This window comes from Rhea pennata, chromosome 10, assembly GCF_028389875.1.
Source record: "Rhea pennata isolate bPtePen1 chromosome 10, bPtePen1.pri, whole genome shotgun sequence".
Classification (NCBI taxonomy): Eukaryota; Metazoa; Chordata; class Aves; order Rheiformes; family Rheidae; genus Rhea; species Rhea pennata.
In genome coordinates, this window is record NC_084672.1 from 603904 (window position 1) to 613040 (window position 9137).

General features: G+C 54.8%; 1 protein-coding gene across 2 annotated transcripts; it reads left to right on the forward strand.

Moving 5' to 3' along the window:
* Window positions 1-636: 636 nt before the first annotated feature.
* Window positions 637-9137, forward strand: AP3S2 (adaptor related protein complex 3 subunit sigma 2). 2 transcript variants are annotated; one of them, XM_062584244.1, is made up of 6 exons: window positions 641-811; window positions 1252-1343; window positions 1480-1591; window positions 3142-3213; window positions 7227-7334; window positions 8117-9137. In XM_062584244.1, the coding sequence occupies exons 1-6, from the start codon at window positions 743-745 to the stop codon at window positions 8243-8245; spliced, it is 582 nt and encodes a 193-aa protein (XP_062440228.1). In that variant the 5' UTR covers window positions 641-742; the 3' UTR covers window positions 8246-9137. The 2 variants fall into 2 exon arrangements, with proteins under 2 accessions (XP_062440229.1, XP_062440228.1); XM_062584245.1 differs by lacking the exon at window positions 3142-3213 and having other exon boundaries at window positions 637-811.

A 9137-nucleotide genomic window follows, 5' to 3' on the forward strand; every position in this document is an offset into this window, starting at 1 on the left:
GACCCTGCTCGGGAGCAGCGCGGTGGGCTGCCCCCCGGGCCGCAGCCGGGCCCCGCGTCACGCCGCCCCCCCGGGCCCGCGGCCGGGCCACCGCACGGCTTGGCCTGGCACGGCCGAGCCAAACCCGCCGCCGCCTCGGCCGCCGGGGCCCCCGCGCTGCCCGGTGACCCCTGACCCCGCCCGGAAAAGAGGGGGCGCTGGCCCTTTAAGGGGGGGCGGGGCTCCGGGGAAGCCCCGCCCCTGCGCGCCCGCCCGCCCCTGCGCGCCCGCCCGCCCCTGCGTCCGCCGCGCCGTGGCCCCGCGCGGCTCCCGTCGCCCCGCGCGCCCCCTGGCGGCGCAGGCGGGGGCCGCTGCTATCGCGGCGCTGCCTGTCGGGGCTCTGTCGCGACAGGCGACGGGAGCCCGGCGGGCCGGGGGGAGGGGAGGCCCCGCCGCCGGCGGCCGCGCGGGCAGCGCCAGGGCCCGGCCGGCGGCCGTAGCCCCTCGCGCGGGGCTCGACCGCGGCCCGGCCGCTGCCGCTGCGCCGTCCGCGGCCTGAGGGCCGGGCCCGCCGGCGGCGGCTCCCTGCGGGGCCGCGGCGCCGGGGCCGGCGCGGAGGCGGAGCTGCGTTCCCGGCGCGGCGGGGCCTGGCCGGGCCCGCGGCACCGCCCGTTTCCGGGGCGGGCGAGGGGCTTCCGCGGCGGCGACGGCCCGGTTCGTCCTCCGGCGCGGCCCCGGCCCCGGCCCCGGCCCCGCCGCCGGGATGATCAGCGCCATCCTGGTGTTCAACAACCACGGCAAGCCGCGGCTCGTCCGCTTCTACCAGCGCCTGGTGCGCGCCGGCCGCCGCCGCGCCGGGCCGCTGCGGGCGGGGGGGAGCCGGGCGCGGCGTGGGGCCGAGCGGGAGGTCGCTCCGCCGTGGGGCTGTGGGGGGCGGCTTGCCCGCTGGGCGGTGGGGCCCGGCCCCGGCTGGCCAAGGGTTGGGCTTGCTGCGGCCCCGGCTCCCCGGGAAGGGTGCCTGCGGCCCGGGCGGCAGCTGCCTGTCCCCGGGGCTCGCCCTGCCCGCCCTTGGCACCGGTGGCCTCAGTGCCAAGGGCACCGTTCTTGCGGTGCCAGGAGGCACCGTGGCCTCCCCTTCCAGCTGAGAGCTACCTGTTCACGGCTTTACTCAGGCTCTGCTGGCCCCAGAGCAGTGGGGGATAGCGGAGGTGGGGGTCCTCTGCACCTTTCTCAGCAACAGGCTTGCAGGTGTTTGCTCTTGCCTCCCTGCAGGCAGAGGAACTCCAGCAGCAAATTATCCGAGAGACTTTTCACCTGGTCCTCAAGCGGGATGACCACATCTGCAACTTCCTGGAGTGCGGCAGGTAACCCTCATGTCCCTCACTGCCTGAGGGTTCCCCTTGCACAGGGCGCAGTGGGGCTGTGTCCCCCCTTCCTGCTGCAGGTACCTCTGGCCCCAAGGGGTTCCTTTTTCTGAAGCCTTTCCTTGTGTCTCTGCAGCCTATTTGGTGGCTCGGATTACAAGCTGATCTACCGCCACTATGCCACGCTGTACTTCGTGTTCTGCGTGGACTCCTCAGAGAGTGAGCTGGGCATTCTGGACCTCATCCAGGTTGGTCTCTCTGGAGTGAAGTTTTCCTACCAGAGGGAGGCCACAGCAAGCATGCATACAGTGGAGCCCACCTCGCACCTCGGCAGCGGGTTGCTGCTCCTCTGGTTTTGGGCACTGCTGGGCAGAGAGGCTCCCAGAGCAGCTGGACATGCTTCGATGCAGATGCTCACTCTGCTAGTGAGCAGTCAGACAGTGTAGGTTACGGGTCCTCTCCTGCGTATCCTGTACAGACCTTCTTTTCCAGGCTGGTTGAAGTGAGCGTAAAAGGGGCTAGAGATCATGCTTAAAGAGTGACTCTGGACAGGGCTGTGCCTCTGCTGGGTGCAGCTGTGCGCGATGCGGGAGACAGGAGTCTCCCAGGAAGAAAGTAGTACCATGGCAGTGTCATATAAATCACCTTTTCTAGCTTTTCTTTTCAAAGATCCTAAGCTAGAAATGAAGTTTTCATGGCTGGGAATTGCCTGTGGAGAAGAGTTCCCGACTATAGAGCATTTCACACTTGTTTTATGTTACAGTAGGACACACGAATATCCAGCACTTCTTAGTTGTCCTTCCTGTTCTCCAAGAGGGTTCATGCCCTACTCGGATCACCTGTTGTGATCATGTAGTTCCCATATTTCACCTCCTTTCAAGCTGTTCTAGGTGACTGCAAGCCTGGCCCTTGTGGAAGAACACAATAACTAGCCATTGTCCCAGCCAGGGCCCTGTGACTGCAGATTATCAGGATATTGGCACCTGTTTTTTTTTTTCCCCCAGAATGGCTGAGTACTGTGTTTCAGTTTGCTTTACCCAGTGCCAGGCTCTTTGGACCTGGGCTCAAACCACATCCTTGAAACTAGAGGTTCCGGTTGCCCTGGGTAGTAACAGGAACAAGAAGACAATAGCAGCTGGGTAGAAGTAACAGTTCAGAGGAAGCCTGACCTGTTGCAGGATGAGGAGCCCTCCAAGTTTGCTGGTATTGCACCAACTTGGCAGTCCATTCACAGTGGGCTCAGTCAGGGCCAGACTCATATTGTAGCCAAATGCCCCTTGCTGAGACAAGGTTTTTCCTAGGAACTAAAGTAGGTAGCAGTTTGGGCTTTTTGATCTGGTTTCTGTGGTTTAGTGAAGATTGGCACTAGGAGCGTGTTGGGTCGTTCCAGCACCACTGGGCAGTGCCTGTGTGGAAAGAGGCTTCCTTGTCTAGCTGCTCCCTGCATGTGTGGTGCTCACAGCTCTACCTGACTCCCTCCACCTGCACTGTGCAAGCCCCCAGTTCTCCACACCACCCCTGCATGCTGCTGCTTTGCTGGAGCCAGGGTCCTGGCCAGCCCTCTGGGGCTGAGCCTGTGAGTGGTTGCCCTGGGAATGGACACTTTACTAGCATTGAAAGTAAATGGGATTTTTAAGAAGAATTTATTGCTGTTCAGGGTAAAAGCCTGAGATGCAGTGACTGATCTGACAGTTTGTGGCCAGGGCTGCAGCTTTTTACATGTGCAGGCACTGGTGCTGTATGCAGGAATCCTCTTGCTATTATGTTCTGTCCTGACCTTCCTTTCCTCCTGCCTCAGGTGTTTGTGGAGACACTGGACAAGTGTTTTGAGAATGTCTGTGAGTTGGACCTCATCTTTCACATGGACAAGGTGGGTTCTAGGTTTCTGTGTGCTCCACTAGGCCACCACTGTTTGTTTCATCCTAGCATCCTGCTCCTTTTGAGCTCTGCCTTCTGTAGGAGGTACATTCCTGAGTCCAGAAGCAGGCTTGGCTTTGAGCCCTTGAGCTTTTCAGGAGAGCCTTTTGCTAAGTGAGGGATCACTTACCTGATGGAGATCAAAAATCTGGCTAGGGACATCAGTATGTGTTCTTTGTAAGCTACTTGTGCTATGTTCTCCTGCAAATGATCTGAGTTGCTTTGCTGTGTTCTGAGCCCTCCATATGTAAGCTGGCTTTAAATTCAAAGCACTTGCCCTGGTTCCCTGCTGTATTACTGTTGTGGGACTGTGATCTCTGCTACAATAAAGCAATCGTTTTTTTGGTATGGGTTGGTTCTGAGAATTACCATAGACATGCTGAGTAGATACGTGTTCATGTGACAGGGATCCATGCTGAGGCTTCACTGTTCATCTTTTGCACAGTGGCCAGCACTGATGGAATTAAACAAGAATCTGGCTTTGTACATAGGCATTTTAACTCTTCTTACTGCACGGTGGGACCCTATTTGGAGTCTTGTTAACATTTCGTTAGAGCTGCAGAAAACAATGGGACTGTTTGGAATACAGAGTGTTTGATAAACTTTCATTTGAGCCACAGCCTTTAATATTTCCTTTTTAGCTGGTCAGAGTTTCTGGGTGGGAACCCATTCTCTTTGATCATCATCTAGATGGAGCTGAAGATAGCAGGGGTTATTCTTGGGGATAGGAGAAACAGGTAGCTGACGTGTACTGGGCTTGCGTTGCTGCTGATAAAAGTTGTTCCTGCTTTGCTGAAGACAGCACATACCAACAAAAATGAGGAGTGAAAAGATCAGTAAAGCTGCAAAAACGTTCCCTTTCTGTTGGTGATTCTTATTTATAAATTCTCTGGCAGAGAAATGGAGTTAGCAAATATTCATAGAAGATGCTCTGGAGCAGCTAAATGTGCTAGCGATTGGTTAAGATTTTGACTTTATAGCTTGCTTGGCTGTAAACTTGCAGAAGAGTTACGAGGTTGATTGTCTTGTCAGCAAAAAACACTCTTATCAAAGCAAACAAAAGGAGAGGGAGAGGAAGGAGGAAGGTGGTGAGGAGTATCTGAGGGAGAAGTGATGGCAACAACCCATATCTTCTGTGGCAGTATCTGGGGGAGGATACACTCTCATTTACTCAATTTGTGGAGTGACCAGGACCTGGCGCTTTACAGCGATTCCACAGCCCACAGGCAGAAGATGTTATTCCTATTGCTTGTGCATTTTGCCAGCATTAGCATGAACTATCCTTCCTCTTAACTCTCTTACCAAACTAAGGATTCAAAGGAGACAGAAGTCAGGGAAAATACTAGGCTCAGTCAGCCCCAAGGCTCTCATACTAGTTATGTCTGTTTATTTCTGGTTCTGTGCTCCTTTTGTTTTCCAGCCTTGACTTCAGTCCTTGGGCACTATCAGTTGGTCCTCTTGTCCGGACTCACTCTTTCTATATTTAGCATTTGTTTATTTCCCAAATGTGTTCATGCTGAGTGCCAGTGGTTCCAAGTGCTAGGTTACAGGCTTGCACTCTTGGGGATGCCGAAAATTTGCAGGTATGTTGTGCTGTTTTCCATGTCTTGCCCCTCTGATGCTTGTGCAGGACTTCCTGCAGCTGCGTCATTGCCCCAGTGCTCTCTCACAGGCCCCCTACCTCCAGACTTAGTTTGTCAAAGGCAGTGCAGGAAAGGTTGGGCATGGTACTACCTTCTGCTCTAGCTGATTAATTACAAAGTTTGTGAGTTCCTGATGAGAACAGGGGAGCAAGTAAGCCAACATCCCCTGGAAAATACTTGTTGAGCTGAGCCTTTGATTGTTAATATCCTGAGTGCAGCAGGTTTTGGCTAGGATTTGCCTGAACCCTGTTGGGCAGCATGAAATTCATGAAATTAGAGCTTCTGCAGGTTTCTAGTCCCTGGTCTTGCAGAAGGCAGCTGACCGGGGCTGTCAAGTTTATGGTTCACAGGCAGCCAGTGGCACCAGTGCTCTTATGCTGTCAGCTTTGGAAGCAGGAATCATAAAGCTGCAGAGATCCTTCGTTCACAAGGAGAGGCTGGAGCTGCGGAAGTCGTGGGGAGACTCAGAACAGGCTGAATGATGGAATGGTCCTGTTGTACGGACCCTGGTTGTGCTTCATGCCTTAGATGAGAACGTGAGTTTTGCTAAGCAGCTGCAAGGTCCTAGAGAGGACACATTTTGTTCAGGAAGCATTGTGTTTCATTTCTGAAAACAAAGCTTTCTTGTGATTTCTACCCTGTTGGTTTTGGTCCAATTTGGACTGAAGCCAGATCTTGAAGGAACAACATTTCCTGCAGCCCAGATGTTCTCCTGTTGTGGAGAGCTGCTTGCATTGTCCTGTTGGTGTGTTCGCAGGGCTAGGCATCAGTGGACACTGGTGCTGTGGGAGAGCAATTACTGTGCTGTGGTGCTTGGAGGCAGTTGGGTTATTATGGGTGTCCGAGAAAGATTATGTATGGCAGCTGGCTTTCCCTGTGCAGCACTGCTGAAAGACTGATCACAGCACAGCTTGGTGCTCCTGGTGCTGTCAGGTAAGGACAAGACCCATAGAAAAGCATTAAAGTGTCATCACGCTTATAGTTGGGCAAAGCTGGCTTTTCCCCTTCTAGTAGGTTCTCTAGTTGCTTTATTTTTCACAGCATTACCCTGCAAGTATTTGCCTCACCATATTTGAAAGTGCAATCAACCCTCGTGAAACCATAAAACAATATAATAACTATCTTACAGTAATAGCCTATTTCACGGAAGTAAGCAGAGACCCATAAATTCATTATCTGCACTGGGTTGCTGTTGGAGACTGCTGACTTATCAAGGAAGCCTGTATTGTGCTGGATGGTGCAACTGAAGGTGTGTCACAGCAGCACAACATGGCCAGCCTACCTATGGTCCTGTTTTCTTTTTTCTTGGGTTGTCAGCCAAGACAGGCCTTGTCTAATGCTGTGGTTGCAGTGTATCGCTGGTTCTCTTTCTGACTAGGGCTGGCAGGAGGTAGCAGGTCTCTCCTTTGGGACTACTTTGTTTCATCCTTGGCCCCTGGAGCAGAAGGAGACTCAACAGTTGTGTCCTTTTTGTGTGTGTGTTGCACATGCGTGTGTCACACGCGAGCACGTGTGTGTCACAGTCCTAGATATTCTAAGCAAAAGTAACAAAATCAGGCTCTTTGTTTCTGGCCTCACTTTCCAGATGAAGAAACTGGTTTTGGGAAAAAGTGTCCTAACGTGTGGCACCAGAGAGGCCCTCAGATCACTGCTGCTCTGTGAAGTGTCCTGGTCCCAGTGCCTTGAGGCCGCTGTTCTCAGGTGTGCTTTCTAGGCAGGGAGCTGTTTCCTGGAATGAACTGTGCCCCTGGCCTAGAGAGGTTTCCTCTATAGAGAGGGATCAAACTTCAGTGCAGCCATTGGGATATTACAACCAGGATGTGTCGCTAGGACAGGGCCAGACCTGGCCTCCTTTGGGGCTGTTGTGCATAATGGTCTGATGGGCACCGCTTGCTCCTGTCTTTGGGTAGTTCTTCTCTAGAGCAGAAGTACAAGTAGTATGTCTGGCTTCCTGGACTGTCACTGAGGGTCCAGGAGCAACTCGGACAGGCAGTCAGCTGCCAGAGCTGTATTTGGCTGAAAGGAGTAAGGGGCTGGGTATGCGCGTCTCAGGGAAATATCAGCCCGCAGCACTGCTTCCACACAAGAATATGTGAGGTAATTCACCTTGCAGTGTGTGCTGAGACCCAGGATGTCTGGTCTTCCTGCCCAGCATGTCATTCAGTCTGGCTCTGCACTCCCCACTGCAGTGCCCGCGGCTCTGCCCAGACTCTAGCTGTCTCAAGGGGGTTCATCCCTGCCAGCCTGCAGGGGCTTTAGTCCCTGCCATTTTCAGCATGCCCATGAACCTGAACTTGGTTCACAGTCTTCCTTTGCCTTGCAGGTTCATTATATCCTGCAGGAGGTGGTGATAGGTGGCATGGTGCTGGAGACCAACATGAATGAGATCGTGGCACAGGCAGAGGCCCAGAGCAAGCTGGAGAAGGCAGAGGTGAGTGGTAATGCTGTGGCTCTCCCTGGTGTGGCTTGCAGGGAGGATAGCACAGGGGTTTGGGAGGATTTAGTGCGATGTGCTTGGATATGCAGTGCAGGTTGGCAGGAGGGGCAAAATGTTCCCCGAGATGTCCATGGTCCATAGGTCTGATGTGCTCCAGGCAGATGTGGAGGGGCAGTATGCATGGTCTGTATTGTGTTGGGGAGAGGAGCTTGTGCATGGGGGGAGTTCCCAGCATGTCTGTGCTCTGCCTGTGTGAGTCCTCACAGAGAGGGCTCAGGGCATCAGCTGTACTCCTTACTGCACTCCTTCAGGTGTGTAGGGAGCATCAGAGTGTGGAGATTACTGTTTCCATCAAGATTAATGAAGTGAGGTAGTGAAAAGTGCTTATTGCCCTTGTTTGTGGCGGCACTATGAAGAGGCAGTTGCACCCTGATAGCAGGAGACGGAAATGCTTGGCCGTCCCTGCCTCTTTCAGTAGAGTGCTATTAACCAGTTAGCTCTATTGATCGGGTAGGCAGTGGAAATGCAGGCTCTTCTGCTGAAGCAGGGATGCCTGGCTGGCTGCTGGGGCTGAGCTGGGCCTGGCTGGCTGCTGGGGGGTGTAGCCAGGCCCTGGGCACCCACGAGTGGCAGGACACCACTGGGAGAGCTGGAGGCTCAGACTGGGAATGCTCCTTTGGCAAAGCACAAGGCTGAGCCAGAGGATCAGTATGGAGTCTTTGGAGCTTATGGAGGGCTGGCAGTCACTGTGTTCCCCTCTCTGCTCTCCTCACCAGGGAGGCCTCTCCGCAGCTCCTTCCCGCGCTGTCTCAGCTGTGAAGAATATCAACCTGCCAGAGATCCCTCGCAATATCAACATTGGAGACATCAACATCAAAGTGCCCAACCTGTCTCAGTTTGTGTGAGCATCCCTAGGCAGACCAGGCGGGGAGGGCTGTCCATGCACACGGGCTGTGGTCTGGCTGGCTCTCCTGCTAAGAGGAACCAATCTCAGCTGGACTCTATCTGCCTGTTCTGGATGTCCCCTCTGCCTATGCCAGGCCCTGGCCTTGCCCATACAGCGCATGGAGGGCCAGGTGTGCTGCCAGCATGTGTGGACTGCCTGGCAGAGTAGAGAGCTCTGATGGGGTGTGGGGCAAAGTGAGTTCAGAGTGGTGCTGCCTGCTGTGTGTCTGTCACCTTGGACCCTGAGCTCAGTTGTGCTCCCTGGTCTCCCTAACAAGGTTGCCTTTCTTCCCCTCCCTCCCTCCCAGGTGGGTGTGTAGCCTCTGCTTTAGCTGTGGTGGGAAAGCCAAAACCTGCCTGTCCTAGCACTTGGAATTCCTAGTTTTAAAAAATGCATCTATCCCTGGTGGCTTTTGGAGGAGCCCTGGGTTATCTCTCCTCCACCTCCACCCCCCCACCCCCCCGCCCCAGGCTGGGTTGTTCTGACTGGTCTAGCATCCCTGTGCCCCCACTGCTCCTTGCTGCGTATGGGCCTTCTGTCACGAGATTTGTGCCAGACTTGTAGGGGTTGGTCAGCTGTGCTCCTGCTGGGCTGCTTGATCAGGGCAAAGGGATAGTTTCTGCTGTACAGAGAGACATTGGCAGTGAGGGGAGAAGACGGAAGGGAGTTGCTTGCTGCTTCCGCTTGAGCAGGATGGAAAGCTACAGGGGGGACAAAGCAGCCAACTTGCTGTGTGGTGGGCCAGGCCAGGCAAGGTCTGTCACTGCATCCCCAAGAACGTGTGCATGGTCACAGGGGCTGAAGCCTTCAGAAGAATGTCCCCTGAATCCTAATAAACCACTGTGAAAATC